The sequence below is a fragment of the Colias eurytheme genome, chromosome 14 (assembly GCF_061535395.1).
Source record: "Colias eurytheme isolate Ceu_HAF_F1 chromosome 14, ilColEury1 Martin Lab GWU primary, whole genome shotgun sequence".
NCBI lineage: Eukaryota > Metazoa > Arthropoda > Insecta > Lepidoptera > Pieridae > Colias > Colias eurytheme.
The window spans coordinates 241,275-268,499 of NC_142993.1; the positions used below are offsets into that span (position 1 = coordinate 241,275).

Below are 27,225 nucleotides of genomic sequence, written 5' to 3' on the forward strand. Positions count from 1 at the left end.
CATTTTTTCTGAGAAAAAAGTCTTTTTAATAAAGAGTTAACAATTAAACGTTTATTTCCGTACCTTAATTTTAATGTTTCCCAAGCCTGTGTATAATTAGCATCAGTAATTCTAATATTACGTAATAAACTTTCTGCCTCGCCTGATACACTGGACTTAAGATAATGTAGTTTTTGTACCTCGGACAGCGTACTGTTGTTGTGCACTAAACTTAGGTATAAATCATTGAATGTCGGCCATTCCTCATAGCTCCCGGCGAACGTAGGCAACTCAATCCGCGGCAACCTCACTCGATCGTTGATGTGTACCACGGTGCTGTCATGGCTGGACTCCAGGGCTGATGCAGTGGATTCCATGTTCAATAATTTATCCTTCAAATCAGCGAGTATGCATAAATAAAGGTCCTCGTGAATGTAAAATTCTTCGTTGACGAAGTATGGTAAAAGCGCCTTTTGTTCACGCGGCGTTATCTTAACTAAATCTAAGTGTGCGCTTTGAAAGGTTTGCCAATAATCCTCCAAATGTTTAATTCTCGATTGTATATATCCTTTAGATAGTCTTTGTTTAGGACACTTAGATATGTTAATTTGCGTTTTTTTGATGAGTTCCGCCGTACTTTCCAAAACACGTATGATTTGTTCCGTATTATTATTCGCCATCATAAATAATATTGTCTTTCAATAACAACTTCGTAACAAATAACTTTGTATAATGAGCGTCTTATCGCGATCAATTGCACGGGTGCTTCTTTTGTTCTTCGATTGTAGCTCAGATAATCCGGTACGAATGCGACCATATGTTGCGGCAATAAGGCTCGTTTTTGCATAAACTGTGTTTTTGTGTTGAAATGAAACGTCTTTCCTCTATTGAATCTGTTTTATTACTGATTGAAGCAAACAATGTAATAAGTGACGTCTTAGTCGTGAACGTAATTAATAAAAAACCGAACAACGTGAAAATGACAAAAATATGCTTAGAAGCATAAATTTACTGCAGTAAATCAAAACTTGCATCAGATCTTAAATTCACTTTAAAAAAACCTTCAAATACAAACCGGTGGCAGTGCTATAAGCGACTGGTCTGACGCATCACATAACACGAAACGACGGTCTCGTTATAGTTTAAAACAATGCCGTCTTGTGTTATGAAACACTATAAAATTTGTAAAAAAAAAAAAACACACGTTACGATATTCATTTGGACTCTGTGCAATGTGCATGTACATAATATTTATTATTCCAAACATTGATACATCGCGCGAATTCCTGTATAGTTTATACGATTAATCCTGGAATAAGCACAAAGTACTGATTATCTTTACTACTATTTCTACAGGGGTCTCATTTCCAATTTAAGTAAGTAATTTAATTAGTGAAGCTAAATATGTTTTCTAATTATGTGGACGTATGAATATTTTTTTACATTACCCGTCTCGTTTCGTCTTCGCTTCGCCCGCAAGATGCGGAGCGTCCGCCCTCCGCGTCGGGAGATGCCTCCTCTTCTACTGCATCGGATATCACAGGGATTTCTAATACCTGAAATCACCATAAATACGTTTTATTTTATAGTTAGTATTAATAAATAAAGGTAAAAATTTTAGTAAACCGTTATTTAATTAATATCTACGTACCTACGTAAATAATATATTTGGAAATTTATATACAAACCGATATTAGAAAATAATTAACTAACTAGTAAATGAATAATGAAAAAAAATTAAACAATATCGCCAGTGTTTACGTACTCCTTGGCTCTTTACCAAATGACCCCCCCTACAACCTATAAACCTCACTCACGTGCGTCTCCGCGGTGACCTCCTGCTTGCGGAACTTGAACAGCATGACGTGTCCGTGCGGCAGCGCCACGGCCAGCCGGCGCGACTCCGCGCACAGCGCCACGTGCTGGATGCCGAGCGGGCTGTCCTCGTCGCCGGCCAGCCCGCTCGGCCCCGCCAGCCCGCCAGCCGCGCCCGCGCTGGCCCCGCATACCCCCGCGCCGCTGCCGCTACGCCGCTCGAACACTGAAGGAACAAAAATAAATAAAAAAATGTGTGCGTGTACTAGTGTACACACGTAAGAAGTGAAACTTCTTTATGACCTTATTTTTCAAAAAATAATTCACTATATGCAACTTTACAGAAATACGTCGTCGTACGTAAATATGAGACGCAACAATTACTTGAGCATAGCTAGCAATAGTTGTGTGCGTGACAATAAACCGCAGCACTATGTATACATATATGTCGTGCCGTAAAGGCGAGGCTGATCATGATATGAAAAAAAACTTCATCTTATTCAAGATACGAGTATATGTTTCTTATATGCATTTTTTATTTATTTATCATACTAAACTAACAAGATAGCAATATAATATTTTTATAAATGTACCTTTTTACTGACCTAATATTTTAAGATTTTCTTCAATAAATTTCAATGGTGTCATTATGACAATTAACTTACTTACCTTTTGAACATTTCAATTTGTATAAAATTTGTAAAGTTCCCGCGCTAGCATCCCAAAACTTTACACTACCATCAGCGTGCCTGAAAAGAAAACAAAAACTCATTATTCAACCATAAATAAATAATATTGAACTCGGTATAAATAAAAGTGTTTTCGAATAAATTATACGAATAGGAAAAATTAGTTATAGCGAATAATTGCATGTCTAGCGACAGCGAAAGTTTTTAAATATCTAATTTTCAATAATGTGCCTTATCATGAATGTTAATAAAGTCTATTATGGCGTATCCCATTACCCAGTAAGTATTATCTCGCTACACGAACAATATGCGGGTGCCCAGTAGGGGAGCAAGGGGCTAGTTGTAACAGGGGTAAGTAGTAACAGACCTTTTTCAATAATAATGTAAACCTTATTGACGTCTTTTTTTACTGAATCTTACGATTATAACTGGCCACACCGCTTCATCACAGCCAGTGTCCTGCCAGCCAGATGATTAGCTAGATGTGTGCAAGGGCTTCATGGGCGCCAGTTAACGTATTATTTCACTTTCGTAACTTTTTGGTTGGCTTTACTATTTACGACTAATTAGAGTTGTATATATTTTATTTGATGATAGAATATAACTATTAATGATGTTCTGTAATTGTTTTTAAAATTACTAAGTTGATTTAATAGTTATCTTGATAAATATTAAAAATTATACCTAGGGGCTAGTTGTAACAAAATCTCGGGGTTAGTAGTAACATGTTACAACTTGCCCCCAGATTGCTGTGAGTTCCACCATACAGGACATACCATATTTGTTTTGATTTAGAATGAAAGAGTATAAGGGAAAGACAGAGCGGGCAATACTAAGAAGAAGAAGAGCAATGAAAGTCCAAAAGTAGGTTATGTCAAGCCTAGACAAGTATTCACAGAAGAAGAAGAACGTAAAATGTCTATATATATACTTAAGTGTGCCGAAATATACTTTGGATTACTTCCTATCGAAATAAGGAAACTAGCTTACTAGTTAAAAACTTAAATCGTTAATTTGTTGATTAAGTATATAAAAAGTATGTTTCAGTTAATTATTTAATGAGAAAATACATATTTTAGAAGTACTTAGTTAGTTATTGTTATAAACAAAGCAAAATAATTAGATATGTGAAAAAAATAAATGATTGAAGGTGTCACATTTTTGTTTTTAATTGATGTTACTACTTGCCCCAATAGATGTTACAACTAACCCCAAGCACGCGGTACGTTGTAACACTTCCCTTTTTTAAATAAAACAGTAATTGCGGAAAAGTTATCTGGATTTTTTATATTTTTTCGATTTAACATAATAGAAGAATAGTTAAAGTTTCAATCAAAGTTTAGTTGATGATAAGCTAGCCAAGATATCGCGAGATATAAAAGTATTTTTGAAAATTATTACAACTAGCCCCTCGCTCCCCTACTCGCCGTTATCGCTAACAGATCATAAATAGCTTTAAGATATTTATTGAAACAGGTCTTATGCTACATGTTAATAGAGTCTATAGTTGCATATCCCATTACCCAGTAAGTATAATCTCGCTATATGAACAAGAAGCTGGCGCCCACTCGCCACCATCTATCGGCCAGAGTTTCTCACTGAAGCCAGCGGCCTTCTTGTTGCCGGCCCGACCAACTGAGTAGAATGCGGGTATCTGGAATAGTTTGAAAGTATATTTGAATAATATAGACATAGAAAAAGACATATTGTTTGGTATTCTGGAAAGATACGACTAGCTGTGCCCCGCGGTTTCACCCGCATTGTTCCCCTCCTGTTGGTCTTAGGGTAATGATATATAGCCTATAACCTTCCTCGATAAATGGGCTTTCTAACACCGAAAGAATTTTTCAAATCGGACCAGTATTTCCTGAGATTAGCGTGTTCAAACAAACTCTTCAGCTTTATAATATTAAGTATAGTATAGATGAAAAATAAATCAAGACATAGCACAAAGAGCGATTCCAAATGCATTTTTATTGTAATGGTGCTGGTTTTTACAGACCGTAAATATTTGATTGACGATTTAAACAATAGAGTTGGTAGTGGCCGTGATAGTTTTTAAGTTACTTAAATATAAAAATAATTTACTTAAATAATTTGCTGTCATTTTTGTGAATTGATGTGTGAAAAAAAGGTTTCACGTTAATACTCTTTTGTACAAACGATTGAATCTGGAAGAATCATGGCACTTCGCATCGCAGTCTGTCATCACAAGAATGAAATCACGCGTAGAAGCTCTATATTTATAAGTCAAAGTCTATATCCTTAATACATTTTTAAGAATAACCATATATTGGAGGTATCCTTACCAAATCCGAAGGGCAGTCCGCGAAGTAGGAACAGCAGGTGACAGGCGAATCATGAATGTCCATGGGGTAGGGGTTCTCGAAGCACGGGTAGCCGGGGGATTGCAGGTCGATCACCACCAGGTCGTTCTGTAGTAGCACCACTATGGCATATGGTTCTTGGTAGTCTGGAACAGGTAATGGCTGTTGTTATTTGTCGGTTCGGTGGTAAATGTTAAAACTATGTTATGACAAAAGTGCTTCTAGAAGAAGTCTTATTTAATAAATAACTGTTTGAATTTGACAAATATATCGATATCTAATAGTGTTTGATATATCGACGCACACGTAAAAGAAAATCAGGGCCAGTCCAGACGGCGTGCGTCGAATCAGCGCAGCCAGTGCGTCGTTTAACATACCTACCAATAGTCATAGTGTACACACGCGGCGTCATTCAGTTTCATACAGACAGACAGAGTAAAATGAATAAATGAAGAAATTAACTCGGATTATTTTTTACCAAAAAGCTTGACGGAATGTTATGATTGCGTTGTAGTTACCCTGCGATGTTGCATGGTCTGTGTGGCCGACTATAGGTCAAAGTATTTACTTTGCATACGCAAGCGTCCGAAGGAGGCTATGTGGAGAATACGTGGCGTGTGTGGACTAGCCAACACGTTGTCACTCTATTACCTGCAGCGTGTGGACTCTCGCAGAGCGTGACGAAGTCAACCACGCTGTGCTCCATCTCCAGAACCGTGGTGCTCTTGCCATTGAGCACGGTCACGCTGTGCGTGCGGCCCGCCTTGTCCGTGGGCAACCCGCCTGAGAATATCACCATGCTCTCGCTGAAAATGGATAAAGATCGATATGAATTTTAATGTGATAGAAAGTGGGAAAACATTTGTTGGACTAGCGACAAGGGTTCCGTATAGCTAATTTTATCAACTACGAGCAAAACTTGCAAGTGAATATATATTCTAAGGATTCTTTGAATAAGCGTCTACGTGTTATAGTTTAGGGTCTCGTATTAACCTTTCGGTACCGAACTCTAAAAAGAAGTACCTGTAAAGGGATGTTTTTGAATCTGTACCTACCTTTTTTTAAACGAGTTGATTGTTTATTTAAACGAGCTAATATTTGAAACTACAAAAACATTAGAAATTTAGCATCAATGGAAAATGGTTCGAAAGAGAAACAAATATTCGTATTGAGGGCAGAAGTTGTGCGGGTCAGTTAGTTCTCTAAATTTATGAATACTTTAACAAGACAAAAAAAGTTATAAATGTGATTCTAGCGACCTTCACCAATGTACGAAGTGTCGAGAGAAGAATACTATAATATAGTACAATACCTAGCTAATAAGTTAAGTCAAACCTTAGTGTGAGTAAGCTATTAAAAAAAAGACAGATAGACGGGTACAGATAAGGTGCATTAGAAATATTAGTGTTAGATATTATTTCGGATCGTGTCAAGAAATAAATAGATTAAAGATATAGTCTTGATCAAGAATAGATAGATTATTACCTCATTTAATCAAATCCGGGGTCAATTTTACTTTTACAACTTTTACAAAAACATAACTTACCCAGTTCTTGATGTTTTCCATTCTAATCTATGTATAGGTTTACAGGGCTCCAGCTTTCCGTCTTTGTTTGCTTTTGCTGAAATCATACATTCATCTATTATTGTCTAACAAACACTAGTATTCTAGAAAATATTCAGATGAAAAAAAATTAACAAGTCTGTCGAAATGGTGACATGATATTATATTATCTTTTTATATACGTTAAATTACAAAATGATAACCTGGTGCAATACATATAGTACATTAGCACATAACGTAAGAACGACACATAATTTTGCTTACATCTTAAATTTAATGTCTAAAAGTTTCTACCACTCCCACTATCTAAAACAATTTCGCAAACGCTTTTAACAGTCAACACCAAATCTTTCAACTTCGAATTAGCTATATTATATCTCTACACTAACCATGCGGGTACGACATCGACGAGGGCCGTGGTGACCTGGTAGTCCAGGTAGCTAGGGCTCCATCCGCGTGGGCCGTCATGAACTTGCCGTCCTGCTGCCACGCCGCCGCGCGCACGGCCTCGCCCGGCCCGCCCGTGCCGAGGTAGCCGCGCCACTCCGCAGCTCGGGCGCGCAAGTCCCATACTACTACGAGACCGCTCTCGAATGCTATTAGTAGCTGGGAATGTGAAGTTTATGTTGATAGGGGAGCATAAGGCTCAAGAGATTTTTAAAGAGCCAATAGTATCGCTAATGAAGCGATATGATTGGTTCTTTACAAACCCTCGCTACGCATCCTCGCAGATCTCTGGTGGAAACGCAGCTTAAGTGGTAAAGTCTACGTCAGTTTAGAGCATTCTGTGTCGTACGCACATTGCACATTATATGGTCCTGTATCATCTAACATATGAAATATATTTTGCCTTTACTGTATTTGTTCAGTTGGTAATTAGCTTCATTATAAACTGGTCACTTAGTTGTTTTATTTATCTCCGAAACTAACAAGGTACACAGTCTATTCTTATTTGTTTGGGTTTGGTATATGTCTTACTCATCTTTCTGTTCTTTAGTAATTATAGATTACAAATATGGCAGACTGATAGCGGATAATTTATGTATAAAAAAGTTTGGTTCGATGAGGTTACACAAGTTATATTAAAACTGCAAACACATTGATTCCCAAATACAGTTAAATATAGTTAAATCATGCAAATTGCAATAGATGTCAAGCATTCCAAATGGACAGTTGAATGCGGTTTGCCACAATATGGCTGGTTTGGCTACCAAAATGCGGACAGAACTGGAATAGGAAGGTAGATTTCGATTTATTCAAAATCAGGCAAGAAATTAGGACGATTATGACGATTCAAACTGAAACCTTGCCAGTATTGAAATCAATGAAAGTCAAAAATTCCTGATAGTATTAATGAAATAATTGATTCTCTATATTTCTTAGAACGGCTCTATATAATGTAATATATAAAGATAGTACCTTGCTGGCATCTAAAGGGTTGTCACTGATTTCCACCACTGCTCCAGGGTGGTTTGGTCTCGTTCTGTAACAATACAATAATAATATTTATTATGTATGTCAAATAATAATTTATACGCATAAATTGAGAAGAATAAAGACAAGACAATCAAAGTTATGCAGCGTTTTCAGTTCAAAACGTAGTTGTTATGTATCCTTCTAAAGTTAGCATAAATAAGTGTTCTAAAACTTTACTTCAAGGAACGCTAAGAACATCAAGTCCTCGTGTAGATGGTACTCGGCTTTGTGCAGTTGTCTTGTAAAAGAGTTAGAATGGACTGAAAAACTTTCTGCAGTTTAAATAACTGCGTATTTCCGATTTGTATGAACATAATATATTTCAAATGTGTTGTGAAGACGAGAAATCGGTTTTACAGACAGATTTTTAAACAGTTTTCATTATGTAACCTTTTAATAGTACATTATGTTTTCTGATTACAGATGTCTCTACCTCAAATACCAAAAAATAAATTACTGTAGTATTACGAATTTCTTGTTATTTATTTCGTTAACATATCGGCGAAAATTATCTTTTTATCATCAGCCCAAATTACCCCACCAACCAACACTCAATACGAAATCAAGACTACATTTTTGCCACATTAGATCATTAGTACAGCGAGTGAGGCACGTCGGGCGGGCGCCACTTGTTGCCGCCCGCCCTTCACGCGCCGCCCAACCGCGTGTAAACTCTCTTGATTTATTACTGGCTGTAAATCTGATATAGTGAAGGTGGTAAAACTTAAGATTGGGTGGTGAGACGTAATATATGTTATATCGATGATATTGATTTGCTGTGGGAATGTCTAATCTTGTAATTAATATAAAAGTTAGTTTTTGATGTCAATATTAAGTAAGAAATACATTAAGACACGATTTTTAATCATCTCATGAACCACTTTTTAAAGTATCTTTATGACTTTCTAAATGATTAGCAATTTTAAATTAAAAAAATCTAACTAAATTATGATAATTTTAGTACAAATCCGAAGAAACGTCTGAAAACATATTGGTGATTTATGTTATTGATATTTTTAACATTTGTTTTTCACATAATAACATGAAACAGAAACGTATCAAACTGACTATTCAACGGAGGACTAATCCAATATACTAAGTCAATATTCTGCAGTCAGACATTTCCATTAATTATGAAGAGATATTATAACATTTTGCGAGAACTACATTTAATTACAACGAAGTTTCCTCTATTGAAATAACAGACGAGTGTGTTTAGGATTCTCAGTCTGTTTAGGAACTCATTGCAGCTGAATAAACTATGCTTTACTAACAATGTTTAAGTTATATTACGTTTCCTTTATGTTTAATTGTATAGTGGTATTTAACCTTCATATGGAACATATCTTCTTCATAATGTTGTTTCCACTATAGGAACACAGGCGACCAATGTGGCCAGCCACAATCCACTCCTATGGCCAATTAATGCAGGTTGGCAAATGTTACGCTGTCTAATGGGCCCTCTTCACAATGGCTAACGTTGGACGAGTAGAGGCAATCACGATCATTCGTTGGGCGAATGCTACCCATTAGTAAGAGGGCCCATTAGTAAATTAAGGAGATCAAAACTATACAATCACAACAAAAGGTGGGAAAAGTACATACATACATACATAAGTACGGCACAATATTGAAAATACATTCCCTGTTGAACTTGGTCTATTTCCCATCAGTTTTCGCGTGTCGTTGCGGATTTATGGCAACATGGCGGTGTCAAACGAGCGTGTAAGTCGTAAACACGCAAATTGATATTTTATTGTCGCCATTTTGTGATCGACTCGGATGTTGTAATGTCAAGTACGTTATGCTCGCTTTATGATATTGTGCTGTATCGGATGTCATCCGCGATTATATCGCGCTAAATAAACCTTTAATTTTCCGTACATATAAATAAAAAGCTAAAGTTTTGTAGGCATTTTGAGCATCGATATATTGAACTTCCATTGCCATTAGGACATGCACATAATATACACGATTGTATTTGAAAGACGGACGAAGCCGGGGCAGACTGCTAATATGTATATCCAAATCATGCTGATCAAACTGTAGAAAAGTTCAACTGTATTCATACTTTATAAAGTGAATTTGAAAGCATTAAACTTCTCCACGTGTAAAATTATGAATTGTTATTTTACTGTAGTTTTATAACATAAGTACGTTTATCTTTATAGCTCTTTAGTTAGGTCATAAACAATCTCGTAAAATAACAAAAGCTCTGTCGTTAACGCGCTGAATTTAGATGCATTATGAATAATGTTAGCGAAGGAAAATGTAAACGAATTGTAAATATATTAAGACGAGGTTCACGACTGATATTTATATGAAACATGGTAACAATTTTTTTTTATAAAATGGTGTCTGTTGTCCAACTGAAACAACTGAACCCATTATAATGATATATTGTATGGGATGATGACTAAACTGTGATTTGAAGATGATAGATTTTATTTTTACTTTAAACATTAGAAAATGTAGAGAATATTCATTTAGGTAAGTACAAAATGAAGAACTTTACTCCACTATTATTAAACGATAAAAATTACGTAAAACAATCTCCTCTTTCACCGTTAAATTTTCTGAAGTGAAGTATTATTTAATATTAAAAGGCCCTCTGTTGGATTAAGTATTTATTCACGGTTAGTTGACTTTCTATGGGCGCACGATAACAGCATTAGAGATCCGGAAATTTTCCGGATATCAGATATACCCTCCTTTATGACAGGTGTTTTGTGGGGCTTTACGATATTGTTGTTTCAATATTATTATACCAAATTTGTTGAACCTTTTGTATTTAACAGCTCCATATGTTAACGTGCCTACCATTGCCAGATTTACACTATACTTACAAAACGTAACAAAGTCCATTTTGATATTACACACATTCTATATTTTATATAATATACAGGGTGTAATCGTTAAGTGTGCACAGGCGATTTTTCCGTAAGTATTACAGATAACAAAAAACTTTAAACTGATATCGAAAGTACTTAACCTAATGAGTAAAATGGCGGTAATAAATTTTTAAAAATAAATCGAGAAATATCAAAAAAATTATCTTTAAACCCTTCCCATACATTAAGTATGAAATATGAATATCCCATATACCTACATTTAATATGAAAGATTTTAGCTTTCTTTTTCTTTTTTTGGTTTTCTGCTTTAATAACTTCGCAAATTTGAAGTGACATTTTCCACGTTTTTCCGGACATTTTCACGCATTTTCCGGGAATTTTCCAGGCATTTTCCGGACATTTCCCTGACAGCCAGCAGAAAATCCCCGGAAAATATCTGGAAAATCCCCGGAAAATGCCAGGGAAATGTCCGGAAAATGCCAGGGAAATGTCCGGAAAATGTCCGGAAAATGTCTGGAAAACATCCGGAAAATCCCCGGGAAATGATCGGAAAAAGCCCGGAAAAAGCCTGGGACATTCCCGGAAAAAGCCTGGGAAATGCTCGGAAAATGCGTGGAAATTTCCGGAAAAACCGTGGAAAATCCCTGGAAAATGCCTGGAAAATATCCGGAAAATGCGTGAAAATGTCTGGGAAATGCGTGGAAAATCCCCGGAAAATGCCAGGGAAATGTTCGGAAAAATCCCGGAAAAAGCCTGGGAAATTCCCGGAAAATGACCGGAAAATGCCTGGGAAATGCTCGGAAAATGCGTGGAAATTTCCGGAAAACCGTGGAAAATCCCTGGAAAATGCCTGGAAAATATCCGGAAAATGCGTGAAAATGTCTGGGAAATGCGTGGAAAATCCCCGGAAAATGCCAGGGAAATGTCCGGAAAATGTCTGGGAAACATCCGGAAAATCCCCGGGAAATGCTCGGAAAATCTCCGGAAAATGCCTGGGAAATTCCCGGAAAATTCCTGGAAAGTCCCGGAAAATCACCGGAAAATGCCAGGGAAATGTCTGGATAATGTCTGGAAAATATCCGGAAAATGCGTGGAAATGTCCGGAAAAAGCGTGGAAAATGCCTGGAAAATGCCCGGAAAATGCTCGGAAAATCCCCGGAAAATATCCGGAAATTGCGTGGAAATGTCCGGAAAAAGCGTGGATAATGCCCGGAAAATGCTCGGAAAATTCCCGGAAAATATCCGGAAAATGCGTGAAAATGTCCGGAAAAAGCGTGGAAAATGCCACTTCAAATTTGCGAAGTAATTAAAGCAGAAAACCAAAAAAAAAAGAAAGCTAAAATCTTTCATATTAAATGTCTATGGGATATTCATATTTCATACTTAATGTATGGGAGGGTTTAAAGATAATTTTTTTGATATTTCTCGATTTATTTTTAAAAATTTATTACGGCCATTTTACTCATTAGGTTAAGTACTTTCGATATCAGTTTAAAGATTTTTGTTATCTGTAATACTTGCGGAAAAATCGCCTGTGCACACTTAACGATTACACCCTGTATAGTAAAAGTAATTGAAAGAATACAATTCAATAAATAATACCTCAAATTCATAACATTCTATCCAAGAGATAAATTGTATAGCTATCCTGCCTTTTTCTTTGCTCAACCTACACACACATTAAAATGTATATTATAAATAACAATACCTATTACCTCCCCACACAATGAAAGATAAACTTGACAATCGCAAATCCGCGCAAACACCGTCAACCGTTAATAGGGGCACAATGGATCGCAACAATCGAAGGACCCGGGCCGCCCGGGGCGAGCCGTAACGAACTTTAATTGTCCCTGCCCCGGGGACTTCCCACCAATTAACACTAGCTTTGTCCCCCGGCTATTGCTGCATCAACCGCGGCCGTTCACCTGAACGCTTTCAAACACCTTTTTAATTTAGTATACAATTAACGGACGTGTTTTTGTTTCGTTGATGCGTTTTTCAGTGAGGGTTGGGTTATTAATTGGTGCATTTTTAAAGCGAGTAATTAAAAAAGTTAATTGCTTGCTAATACTGTTATGAAATTTATCATTGTTTGACAATGAGACTCCATTTTGAATCATAGCTATTTTAAATATGAAAAATAAAGATATGTTGCAAATAATATAGAGCGTCAAAAACAATTATGAGAATTAAATTATACGATCTATATAAATGAATTCCACAATTAAAATTGCATGTAAATTATATACTGCAAACGCGCCTACACTTTAAACAATATATAAAATGTATTGAAATTTTATACCGTCATCGATGCGTTATTTTGTATTGCAAAATATTCTATGTGTAATTTAATATCGAATAGAAAATTACAACAATAGTTAGGGGCATGTTGGTGCAAATTTAATGAATCTCGTTATGCGCATACCACGGCGCGGTCTGCGGTCCCACGCCGATAACTGATTTACATTCGCTCGCTTTTCAATTATTCAAAATCGAATGCATCAGTATACATTAAAGGGGTGGAATAAGTTACAATATTCTGCTTTTAAAGCGTTTTTCTTCTGCTTGCAAAGTTTCAATGTTAATATTAATTACAATCGCAAAACTTCGTGACGGATGGATGTTGACTTTACACTTTACACTTTACGTAATACAAACAAATAACGAGAGAAAGTTTTTTAGATTTACCATTATAGCATATTTATTATTATCACTAACTAATATAGCAAATTTTCGATTTTTGATTTTTACCTGATAATAATTTTTACGTTGTTTTAACTAATAGATAAGTTAATCATTTTAAAATAACAAGAAGTTGAGTAGCTGTCTGAAAACATATCGATGTAATTTCAATCTATACTTATAATAAATCTGTAGAGAGGCCAATTCTGTACATGAAATATATTTAAAAAAAAACTATGAAGTGGTGATAAGGGATCGCTACTGATGCCAAAAATGCAATCAGTAAAATTTTTGTCTGTCTGTCTGTCTGTCTGTCTGTCTGTATATTCGTTATAGAAACAAAAACTACACGACGGATTTTAACGAAATTTGGCACAATTATTCTTCATACTGGTCTGGTCTCACTTAAATGTTTCTCGTTCCAACGCGTATCCTAAATTATATCAAGATTTTATAGATTTTACACATTTAAATAATTTAAAACAGAGTAATTATGTCCGTAATTTTAATAACAAATTGTTGGACTTAATTTTTGTGGATGTACTTGGTTGTCTTGTAACAGAAGCTACAGATTGTTTGTGTAAAATTGATCCTTATCATCCCCCACTTGATATTACATTGAATTTAAGTTTGGATAGCAACTTAGAACCGAACAATTCTGTCAGATTTAATTTTAATAAAGCAGATTATACGAATATTAACTCGGAGCTAGATTTGATAAACTGGCAGGAACTTTTTAAGGACCTAAAGGATCCTAACCTGATGGTCGATATTCTATACGAGCATATGGATGGTTTAATTAAAAAGTTCGTACCTACAATATTAAACAAAAAACGCAATAAGCCTCCATGGTTTAATAAAAAACTAGAGAGATGTATTAGGGAGAAAAACAAGTACATTAAAAAATTTAACCTTTATGGAAACCCCATGGATAAAATAGCCCTTCGTTTATGCAGTAAGCGCTGTGAGCAATTGTCCAAGCAATGCTATAAATTGTATATAAGTCGAATAGAACATAAAATAACGGAACAACCAAAGTATTTTTGGTCGTATATAAAATCTAAGCGAAACGGATCTAGTACCTATCCAAAATGTATGTCAAATGGAGTGACTTCAGCATTTACTGGAGAGGATATTTGCAATCTGTTTGGCTCTTATTTCCACTCTGTGTACTGCCCAAACAGTAACATTCCGGACGGAAATATGCCATCCACCAATTTAAATGTAATGATTAATAATTCTGAATGTTTTCCTTCTTTATATATTGACAAAGATACTATTATCACCAAGCTTATAAAACTTGATATTTCAAAAGGGTCAGGAGCTGATAACATACCCCCTATTTTTCTTATGAAATGTGCGGACCAATTAGCTATTCCTCTTTATAGAATATTTAATCTTTCACTTAGCACTGGAATATTCCCAGATAAGTGGAAGCTAACAAAGGTTGTTCCCATCCATAAATCTAACTCTAAAGATAATGTTTGTAATTATAGGCCCATTTCAATTCTCTCAACTTTGGCTAAAGTTTTTGAAAGTATAGTATGCCCAAATATTCAAAGTTACATAAAAAAATATATATCCGATTACCAACACGGTTTCACTACTGCGAGGTCTACTAGTACTAACCTAGTTCTATTCATAGAAAATACTATTGAATCTGTGGATGCTAATGGGCAAGTTGATGTCATATATACGGACTTTTGCAAAGCCTTTGACAAAGTCTCACATAGTGTACTAATTCACAAACTATCTTCATATGGGTTCACAGGCCATTTTCTTAAATGGCTCAACTCCTATTTGGTTAACAGGTATTTCTATGTTGTTGTTGATGGCTATAAATCTGATATATATGATATAACTTCAGGTGTGCCGCAAGGTTCGCACCTAGGGCCCGTCCTGTTCAACATTTTCATAAATGATCTGCCAAATGTTTTCCTTAACTCGACCCCTTACATGTTTGCCGATGACCTTAAGTTGACAATGACTATAAATAGCACGGATGATGCTCTGTTGCTGCAACATGATATCGATAATTTGTACGCGTGGTGCAAAAGCAATGGTATGGAGCTGAATATCAAAAAATGTTCGCACATTACATTCACACGTAAGACAAATCCTATCATCCACTATTACACGATGAATGGCTCTCACTTGCAAGTTGAGAAATCTATCAGAGACTTAGGGGTTATTATGGACAAAAAATTGACGTTTGTTCCTCATATTGATGCCATAATTAAAAAGGCTTCAAAATCTTTGGGTTTTATTATTAGAAATACCAAATCGTTCCAAAAAGCTGAAACCAAGATAATATTATTCAATACGCTGGTGCGCAGTATACTGGAGTACTGTGTTGTTGTGTGGAGACCTCATTATGCAGTGCACAGTCTCAGAATAGAGCGAATTCAAAAGCGTTTTCTAAAACATCTTGCATTTTCGGTAGGAAAATCCAAGGAATTGAGAAGCTATAATAACCGTCTAACTCATTTCAAAATTAAAAACTTAGATAAAAGAAGAAACGCATTAGACTTAATGTACTTATTTAAAATTTTAAATGGTCATATTAACTGTTCGGCGTTGCTATCTAAATTTAAAATTAAAGTTCCTTTTAAATATCCACGAAATCCCGTTAACCTTCTATCTGCCCCATTACGTAGGACTGTCCTTGGTTCCAGTTCTCCGATTCCTAGACTCTGTAGAATTTACAATGAATTTGCTAAAGATCTAGATATGTTCTCGCTTAGGTTAAATAAATTTAAGTACCTTGTCCATCACTTAATTTAAGTTTTTAGATTAACTTTTTGTTTCATGTATAAAACCTTTTAAAATTTAAATGTATGCATGTGGTGTTTACCTACCTTAAATTGTACACTTAGTTTTAAGATTAATTTCATATATTATATACTTGTTTATTTTGTGTAACAATTACTGGTAAACCTAATAAATAAATAAATAAATAAATACTCCTGGGCAGGTTATAGTAAAAGAATCATGTAAATCGGTGTAGAAACACCAAAGTTATACATGAAATACGCTATAAGTCATCGCGCGTGAATTACATGCCATAAGGATTATTTTTGTGTATCAGTTGCCGCGTTCGACGCGCTTCGCGGCGGGAGCTATAAAAAGGCGGCGGGTCCGCACCCGTTTCGCGTTGTCACAGCATCACGTGTGAACGGCTGAACCGATTTCGATAATTCTTTTCTATTATATTCCTTGAAGTACGAGGATGGTTCTTATGTAGAGAAAACGTAAATATGTACCACGGGCGCTAGTTTTAAATAAGGATAGTTAAACTAATGTTCTTGTATTTCTAGAATTATTTCACCATTTCATTAATTTATTAATGCGATGAATTAAAAGTCACAGTTTAAAAACCTTCCCGCAAAATATATAAGACAGCACTATGTATTAGATAAGGTTGTCACAGAGAGCAATAACCGTAAACTTTCATTGTAGTGAGAAGAGGCACATAAATAGTTTTATAGGGGTCCAGTCGGGCGCTTATGGCTTCGTTACTAGTGATAGGAAAGGTTTTAGGGTTAGCCGTTATGTCTGTGTTGTGATCAATTCAATGGATCACAGGGAAGCATCAGTTTTTCTTTTATATTTTGAACGTAACAATGTCAGGTAAACAAATTTTTAACGCATACGCAGAAAACTTTGTAGAACCATTTTTAATTGCCAAAAATACATTTCGGGAATATGAAAATTTTAATTATTTTAAGGTAAGGTTTCATAAGTTTAAGCGTAGCCTTTACCGTGCTATTTTGAAGCTTACATTTTTCATTAACTCCATATTTACAAATCTCTACAATAAATAATATTAAACTTCGGGGTCCCAAAATAAACTGTACCCATTTAATACAAGCAGATAAAAGGGGATGAAGGCAGTTAAAGCAGAGCGTTACATAACTCGAAAGCGTTAAATATTGACCGTGCGAGGGCGGGCGGGCGGCGTGGGCGGCTCACTGCAGTTCTCAATATATGCGTTTAAAATGTTCTACTATTACCCTGTATTTAAATGAGTTGAATTATTCTTTAAGTAAAAAGATATCTATGTAGCTCAGTATATTTTTAACTACAAAAATTAATAGGTACACTGACTACGTTTTTGAGGCGAAAATAAACACTTCAGGCAGTTCAAACAAGGAATTTTATTTTTATAGACAAGGTTTATAACAATATCGATTTCTTCCATCCTGAACCTGATTTCTAAGAAAAAAAAATATTGCAACTCAAAAATCGTGTATAAGATCACATTTACCTCATTACCGCTACAAACTTTAAAAAATTCTTTATCTTTATTAGTGTGAATAGTATAACCAGTTACTTGACTGTCTCGTTAAACTCCAGTGGGCGCTAAGTTCTGACGAAGAGCCACTCGCTTGTAATGAGACGAGAGGCTAATTGCTTAACTGCTGTAATTAACTTCATCACTGTATCTTCACTTTCTGTTATGGCTTTTATATAATTACAAGCTAGTTTTGTCCGTGTCGCTTGAGTGCTAATTTTCATATTGTTGCGCCATTATACTCTGACGATAATATTTTGTTTAATGTGAGGAAGGGCCTTGCAAAAGGTTTTATAGCATTTGTTACCTATTTTCATAATATTATCAAAATTTTATTTTAGCGTGAAAGTGTAACAGTACGTTGCAAAATTGAATCTATGTTAATCAATAATAAATTTTGTTTAAATTATTGCTTCAAAGATTGATTGATGTCTATAGTTATTCTCGTACCTATTTATTGGAAGATTTACGTATTACCCGCCTTCTGTTTCCTTTGATTTGATATCTAGCAAAATTAATGAGATCAATGAAACCATAATTTAATAATGATTCCAGTCCTCATTTTACCAAAATTGAAACTCATCGTATAACAATAAATACGGTCAATATATTTGCACATCATTCCCAAAAACACAAAAACGATTAAAACCCGTAGATAGAACACGGAGAGCTTGAAATAGTAAAATTTAATGGTTAATAAAAGTGAGATACCGTATGAGCAGGTACGAGCGAGCATTGTGCCCGCGAAACATTAATATTTACGGCCAGCGAGAGTCAGGTCATTGTATTCTAGTACTGAATATTATAGACTGAAAATCTTGTGATAAACAAGCACTGCTATGTGGCTTCACTCGCTGGGTTTACGCATAAAAGCCGAAGTTTGAACGAACCGATCAAAGTTTTGTAAATGTCACGATTTGTGCAAACTGGGCAATAGGACTCTTTCGTTTCGATTTATTCCTATTATACATGAAAAGTGTGTATTTTCATGTCCAAAATAGCTATAATTGGCTAGAATGAAGATGACAGTTGCACGCGAACGAAGCCGCAGGACCAACCATTCTCTACATAGAGACTGAAGTCACCTGAATTTGTAATAAGTTCAATTTAATAGATTTATTTCCACCTAGTTCAGCAAAGAGAGAGTTAATGAAGAAAATGGAAAGTCAGTTAGTCTAATGCTATTACTCTCAGCGCTACTCACAAAGTCGCGTCTAACGTCTTTTAAATCCCTGAAAGAAAAAAAAAAGTTTAAAACTGTGATTTTGCGAGTCCCCAGTAATTGTAGGGCGGGCGCAAACAAGCCGAGACAGGTAATTACAGGCCTTTGATCGCGCCGCCCGGGTAAATACGCTTTCCTGTTTACCTTTGAAGCCTTTCCCTGTAATTTCATTAACTTTCCGCGCCCGGCTCCGCTCGCGCGTGTCGTGTTTCTAAACTTGAGTTTCCGAATAATTTCCCCCCGGTAATGCTGCCTTATCTTTCGGAAGTATGAGTGTAATTTGTCAAGGAATGCTTGTGGGTGTATTTTATAATATCTAAGTGATTGCTGAAGCCTATTTCACGATGAGGCATAAATTCTTTCAGTGTTTAATCTATATACATATATAAAACAAAAAAGTGACTGATATAGTGATCTATCAACGCACAGCCCAAACCACTGGACGTATCGGGCTGAAATTTGGCATGCAGGTAGATGTTAGGACGTAGGCATCCGCTAAGAAAGGATTTCCCGAAATTCTTGTGGGAACGTGGAAAACGGGGATTCACGTACAAAGTCGTGGGCGGAAGCTAGTATTTAATATGCGTTGAGTATCTCTGCTGTTTTGCTGTACATATATTATAATCGCCTTCATACTAGTAATATGTAACAAAAATACTTGCAATTATTATCCTCAATCGTTTGACAAGTTTCCAACGAAATCACATTAAACTAGTAAACTAAAAACCCACTACAGCAGTTGAAATGATGAACGATAAATTGTCCGTAAAGCGCATCGCAACGATACGAAGTTATGGCGTTCTCATTTCAGTTTTAAAAGCTATTTTGTAGTTATGATTTTGTTAATAGGTACTGTAGAACGTACTAGGTTTCATTTTATTAGATTTTACAAAGTAGAGTCACCTGTAAGTCATAAAATGTCTTCTGAAAATTATTAAATTTGTAATTTTGCACGGAGTAATATTTTTACAATGTTTTTGATCCTATGTTATAAAAAACTAATTTTCGTTCGTTCTATAAAAAACATATTGCATGTTCTGGGACACGCTTTCGCAAAAATACATCCAGTTCCATGCGGCATACGCAATCAAAGCAAGCCAAAGCACTGCCACAAAGGGATTTTTGGTTGGAATTTTCAATGACAAATCGAGTGACCTGAGTACTGAAATACTGAAGTAAAGTAAGGTATCACGCTAGTGATACGACAGTTTTCTTTGTATAAAAAATGCTTATTTAATTTTTTAACATAATTCAGTTATTGAGTTATTGCTACTATAATAAAATTATTGATCATAATCTCATACATAAATTTAGATGGACAACGTTTGGCTGCTCTACGATGGAAATAAATTATTAAAAATCTTTAATACACTTAAAAAGTTCTAGTATTCTTAGAATATATATTTTCTAACAAAAACCTCGTCAAAGATTCCTTCCAATCAAATAATTATTCATTAAGAAGCGTCAATCGGAAAACAAAATTGTTTATCTTAGTACGGCGTAAATAAACGATTACTGAAGGCGCCTCGGGATTACCGGCAAGTCAAATAGCCATTTAACTTTGATATTAGATATCAGAGTCATGTGCCTGCCCTAACTGTGCGAAACGATTCGAATAATAAGTTAACAAAACTTGTTATTTATGATTAATGTAGTTTATTTAAATTACAATTTTGTTACGATACTGTGATTAATTCGTGGTTATATTAAGTGAGGTTGTTAAAATTTGTGTTTTTTTTCAGTTTAGAATCAAGAGCTTAAAATATATTTAATAACGAGAGAATATATTACAGATAGTTACAAATATGTCGAATTAATAAGCCATGTATCGAAAAATCAATTAACTACTTATAATACGAGTCAAAAGCCGCTACTTCTAAACGTCGAATAGACAACAAATAAGAATAGTGTGTAGTGTTACACTTTGGTTACACTATATCTTCTCATCTGTGGTCTATTCCACATTTCTGTGTTATAAATTATTATTCATCTAATCTCGTAAACCAATTAGGTGCGTTTGTCCCATCGTCGCTTTGTCCTGCTCGGCTAACAAGGCTGATTGTGTCGTAACTGAGTCGAGCTCTCTTTGGTATGGCTTACCCGATTATATACATAACCTTTCATTTGCAATGGAATTTGTTACATGAAATAATAAATGGCAATTAGAGCCTTTATTTAGCTGTTAATTGAATAGTTTCCGTTTAATATCGCTTCTACGAAGTGATTCATTAGCAACAAGGGAACATTATTTCAAAGATTCAGATATATTGTATCGATACAATGAATTTCAATTGATATTCACGCAATTACCGTTTCTTTGATTGTGACTGTTAAGTGTGAAATCAATGACAGTTTATGGTAATTTAATAATAATAAACTTCATATTTTACAGTACCTGCTAATAAAACTGCAAAGAGCAATTAAATAACATAGACATAACAGTGCATTTACACCCAATGAACATAGAGCTAGAGCATTCTTTTATGATCTTTTAGTGTAAACGAAAACTCGTTCAGTATTGTTCAGTATTAGAACATTGCATAAAATCTTTTGAACGCACAAAGAACAACGAAAGAATGCTCTACGCCTGTTTACATTAAAATAATGTGAAATTGTGGGGTTAGAATGAGCATTCATTTGATCTAAATGCACCGTTAGACAATACTCTACACAATACGACGACTGACCGGTTGGTAGAGACCCTGCCTTCCAAGTCAGAGGTCGTGGGTTCGATTCCCACCCAGGGCAAATATTTGTGTGTACGAAAATGCCCCTTTTTTGAGTTAACTTTAAACCACCATAGATTGAAAACTCATGAATATATTTTTTAAATTATTATTTTAAATAATTAACAATAGTCCATTGTTTACGATTCAATAGTTCGTACAGTGAAATAGTTGCATGGGGGAGTGGGGGGAGCATTCAAAGATGGCGAGTATATTTTCAAGTTTAATAAATAATTTCGTAAATTTTCTAAAAAATCTTAGAGAAAGTGTAAGAAATGTTATAGTATGCTATATATTCGTGATCTACTCAATAAGCTCTTTCATTTGATACCCCACACGGCATGTTTTGGAAATTTTTATTTTTCTCTTTGTATGCCATATTTAATTACCGGGGTGGGGAGAGGGGGACCACAAAACTGGTTGGCAACATCTGTCTATAGGATGTCTGGGATCTATACAATATATATCAGAAGTCAGATTTAGGTCCGCTATTTTTGCAAACGAAACTCCACTGAGAGTCCGGTCTAATTAGAGTACTCACACTTCAATCGCCTTGTTCCAATTGATGACGTAGCCACTCAGCGCGAAGGTCTCTATGTTGACCACGTGCACGTTCCCGCGCTCCGTGCCCACGTGGATCCATTTTGATTGTAACGGCAGGTGCAGGCTTGTTATCCTGTGGATGGAACGAACATTATTTAGTGTGCGTTATCAGTTATGGTTAATCATAAGTTAGGCGTAAAAACTTTAATTTTTGAAGTGAAACTTCTTTAGTCGCGTTTAAAGTAAAATTTCAAGGTCGCGTCATGGCAATACCATCACGTCATGGAGTAAGGCGACGATTTTGGTATCTTTGAATCTTGCCAAAGAAGTTTCACTTTTGACACGTGTGCTCGGCACACACGCTCTTTTACGGGTACAATATTAGTTAATGAAACTAACTACGAACGGATTTAATAATTGTTTTCATTCAAATTTCCTGTTATTTCTATGTATGAACATGAAAATGTTATGTTGCTTTGTAAGAATTCAAAAAAAGTCTTCAAGAGCCATCAGTTCTACACGATATAGCACCCGCTTCAAATATAAATAACTATATATTTTATCTATTATTTAGAAATTCTCATACTACAAATTTTAAGACCACTTTTATATCAAAATACATCATAAAACTTGTTCAAAAATATCTCAAAGGTCGGAATAATAAGCTATAAATACAGTGTTATAGTCCATATTTTATAAGTCCTTCGTGTAGACCCAATTTAAAGCTAGACGGTTCCCTAGATAAGATGCCTAAGATATTTATAGCCTATAGCTTACTTTATAAGTAATATTCAGCCAGAGACTTGAGGTTTATAGATAATATATTTACAGATTAATTTTTTAGACAGGTACAAAATTTCTATATAAATTTATCTTTCAATATAGAGTCCCTCACAAAAAGTAAATTTTTTTATTCATTTAACGGAATGACGTGTCTAATCACCTAAAGTCCTTACTTTTAATTTCAATACACAAGTTGTATCATATTTGTACACAAATCGAATAACCTGTGTATTCCGTTTTTAAATTTATTATTATGAGCATCAACAGCATCGGATATCAGTTTTTACGGGATAATCTTCAAAGAAAGGATAAAGATAAACAAAGAATCTACAAACTTTGTATCATCTGTTATCTAATGAATTCTCGGGAAATCGATATGGAAGTTGCCTTTCTACACTGGTAGCTTGTCGATTAGCATTTATATGGTAATGTTATTCTGATAACAAAAGATTGTCCAATAGATTGCACGTTTTGTAGGTACAATTAAACGTTACGACGGGAGATAATATTTTATATTTTCAACAGATTTTTTGATAAAGGAAGCCTTAATTCAGTGTATTTTTATGTTTCAGCACAGAACTCTTGAAGGCATGAATGTGAAGATATTTGTGGCTCTAGGTAGATATTACTCAAATCTGAATATAGGATTTACAGAACTTACATGTATGTAGATTATTTCCTGGTTTAACATTTATATTTGTATACAGGTATTTTAATGGTTAATTGCTATGAACATGGAAATTAAATATCTGTTGCTATACGAGTTTTCTGTTTGTTCTTATAAACTTTTCGAACCAATATTAAAAACCTTGCACATGAGTGTGTGTCTTGTGTTGTTTGAGTATAAAATTAATGTTCGCCTTTGAAGTAAGTTTTGATGTCGTTTCAACTTTATCGGATTTGATAACTTAGATTATTATAAATAGCAAACATAACATTTATAATTATAAGAACCTGTTAAAACTAATTTATTCCATTTCATTAGTTTTAGTATTATTGACCGCGCCGGTAAGCGCATATAAGTTCCAGCTTTCCTTCTGAATACGGCCTTAGTCAGTAAAAACTTAGCGACATAAACGTTCACAGATAATAAATTAAATAAAGTGAAATAGTCCATATCACCACCAACCACCACGGCTGGTAATAGTTAAATCGCGTGTACAATAACAACAAAACAGATAAAATTAACCGTTACTGCCACCAGTTAAATATAGGGTTGCCAACCGTACTATAATATATAGTATTGTACTATATTTCGGGTCTGCGTACTATATACTGTTGAAAACATATATAGTACGCAAAAATACTATATTTTCAACACCGACAAATGTTACAAACAAATCCTTCATTAAAAAAAAAAAAAATAAGAACGCGCCTTTTAATTGTTAAGATGGCTAAGTCATATAACCTATTGCCGATTGCGCATAAACCAGTGGCGAGAAGAAAGAAACAGAAGTAGTGTATCATTAATAAAAAATGAGCTTTTGATTTATAATTGAATGTGACAAAGCTTGACACTTTTATTTTAAACAAAAAGCTGTTACACAGTGCAAGAAGTGCAAAAAAATATAGTTTTTATAAAAATAAATATATATTTGTCTATTTTTTTTTGTTTTTCCATAAAATACTATATTTTTTTTAAATGTACTATATTTTTTACACCTTATTTTGGAAAATACTATATTTTTATGATGAAGTGTTGGCAACCCTTGTTAAATATCATAATAGTAACTATGGTTTATTACCAACACGTATTTGTCAATAGGCGGTACTCGTTAAAATTATGAGTGTTCCCTCCACATGCCTGTATTATGCATAATATCTCTGATTTTGAATTAAAATACAGATTTGGATAAAACATTGAATAAAGCAACTGTTTGACTTTAATTTCTTTTTTTCTCCTTTTACAATTACCGTGAAATTACTGGCTACATAGAATTATTGACAGCTTTCACAGATTATAAATAATAGATGGAACATTGGATCTTTAAAAGTATGGTGATAAACAGACTATAAAATGCTTCTAAAAATGTTTTGGTCGGGCTCATCTGTCTAGCAAACTCGACATGATGGATACGGCTTTTACTGTATTACCTATCCTAGTTACTTAACTTTTATATACATTTAGGGTTTTTTTCGATACATTTTACCATCAACTACAAAATGTAAAACTTAATACACGAGTTTTTATCCATTCTACTAGAGCTAATTTAGCACTGTTCATAAAAACTTTGTAGCAAGATATTGAAAATATAGAAATAATAAAAAAAATAACTACAAATCGAGTGTTATCATAAAAATTATCCTCAATAAATACCAAATCTGTGAATACTCTCAAGCGTTAATCAACGCCATTCAATCGCATTCAAATGAACGATAAATAAAAAATGTACACATTTCATATTTCCATACAAACGTGTCAATCGTTACACGGAAGAGCCTTTTAAATCGGATTTTTAATGAAATTACACGCGCAAAATTTTCCCGGAAAATAATTTTCAATTTCAGATCCCGCACACGACATAATAGAAGCAATTTGCGTCAGTACAGCGACCTTTTGACTCTTCTAAAGCGAAAAATTTGCAAAAGCTTTTTTTTCTAAAGTGCTGTGCATTAATTGACGTTTCAAAGTAAATAATTTTGTTGAACCGCGCTTTTGTTCCACAGATTGTATAGATTAAACATCGAGAAACTTTTGTTTGTGGTCATTGTTGCGATTTATTGTCTTTGCTTTTGCAACAATGCTTTAAAATATTTAGGGTAGGAATGATTAATTCATTCATTCATTCAGAAACCTAAATTTTTTTGTAATCTTATACCTGCATAGTGGTTATTATTTCATTGTGATTATTTTATTTTATAGTTTATCTGTTTGATTGTGAATACTTGAAACTTTAGAAGCATGTCATTATAAAACTTAACAATTTTATCCTACTGTATAAAAAATGAAACAAAAAAATCAACGACTTCAAAGTTCAACGTGAAATATTGCAAATAGTAAACAAAATATAACAATATCCACAGTACGACCAATTAAAAGAATGAGTATTCAGTACGCGAGTCCTTGTAAAATTTTACGATTTTCATGTTTGTTTCGTGTCGGCGGGTTTCGCGCCATTTTCCTCTACGAGTACACGCCTGTTTCATATGTTTTATTTTATTATTCTAACCCCAGTACATTGATTTCGACATAACATGTGTTATTTACAAATAAAGGACTGCTTTGGTGTTTAAACAAAATTCTTTTTTTTAACGTAATAATTATATTATAAATTATAATGAATAGAGCGCTTTTGAAATTATCTCCAAATCACGCCTCGGTTTTCAAAACAGTATACAGACATACTTACACTCAGTTTACAGTAAGTATGGTTTATATCTTTGCAATAGTCTAATTAAAATATCTTAATATGTACTTATAGCAGAAAATTCTGCACCAAAAAATTAACTTTCATGTTTTACCAATCTCTACATTTGTGTGAACCTGGATTATTGTAGCTAATAAAGGAAATGTCTAAACCAAAAATAAACTAGATGTAAGTAATACATAGTACCTAAGTATTCGAACGGAGACGCCACATCCACTAAACAATTCAAGAGATTTTCGTTCTTTTAAAAACTTCCAGAAAACTCAACGTACGAAGGGATTTAATTTTCAACAATCCTTTTTCCAATAAGCTCTTTGTTTCGACAGTATTTTGAACATGTAAGCTTAAGTATTGTGTCACGACATACTTTTTTTTAGATAAGTTTTTTGTTTGTACATAAGAATACGTTATACGGAAGAAATACTGATGTAGATTTCTTTTATTCAAGGGTTGGAGTTCATGAAAATGGTTTTCGTTTATTATTCGTAAATATTTTTGATAATATAAAGCTTTGATATCTACTGAATACTGCAAATTGACTAACGTATATCAAAATAGAATAGCTCCATAAAAATATATACAATTATACATACAATAATTCGAAAGAACAATCAACAAATGAAGTTTGTTCTGAAATTCTTCGCGACAGAATTGATATTTTTTTTTTTTTTTTTTTTTTAATAAAAATTCTTTATTGACAATAGAATACAACATTTTGAAATACTGAAGTCTCTGACTCCCAAACTAGGTAAAACCTGTATGTCAGGAGTCAGCGCCCTCTTCCAGTGAAATATTTCAATTCAGTTACACTTAAAATATCATCTCATAAACACACACAAAAGTTATACAAAATACTTCAGTCTTTGTGTATACGAATCCAAGCGAAACCACGGCAAGCGGCT

General features: G+C 34.4%; 1 protein-coding gene across 2 annotated transcripts in view; it reads right to left on the bottom strand.

Moving 5' to 3' along the window:
* The window catches only part of Tomosyn (syntaxin-binding protein tomosyn), a 227,810-nt gene that overhangs the window by 19,470 nt on the left and 181,115 nt on the right, over positions 1 to 27,225 (bottom strand). For both annotated transcript variants that reach the window (XM_090109312.1, XM_090109313.1), the window contains exons 4-13: positions 22,171 to 22,305; positions 7,794 to 7,857; positions 6,764 to 6,980; positions 6,357 to 6,432; positions 5,462 to 5,616; positions 4,793 to 4,956; positions 4,007 to 4,137; positions 2,464 to 2,543; positions 1,797 to 2,020; positions 1,428 to 1,535 (exon numbers count right to left, since the gene is read on the bottom strand). In XM_090109312.1, coding sequence (XP_089965438.1) covers positions 1,428 to 1,535; positions 1,797 to 2,020; positions 2,464 to 2,543; positions 4,007 to 4,137; positions 4,793 to 4,956; positions 5,462 to 5,616; positions 6,357 to 6,432; positions 6,764 to 6,980; positions 7,794 to 7,857; positions 22,171 to 22,305 — 1,354 coding nt within the window. The remainder of the gene's footprint in view (positions 1 to 1,427; positions 1,536 to 1,796; positions 2,021 to 2,463; positions 2,544 to 4,006; positions 4,138 to 4,792; positions 4,957 to 5,461; positions 5,617 to 6,356; positions 6,433 to 6,763; positions 6,981 to 7,793; positions 7,858 to 22,170; positions 22,306 to 27,225) is intronic.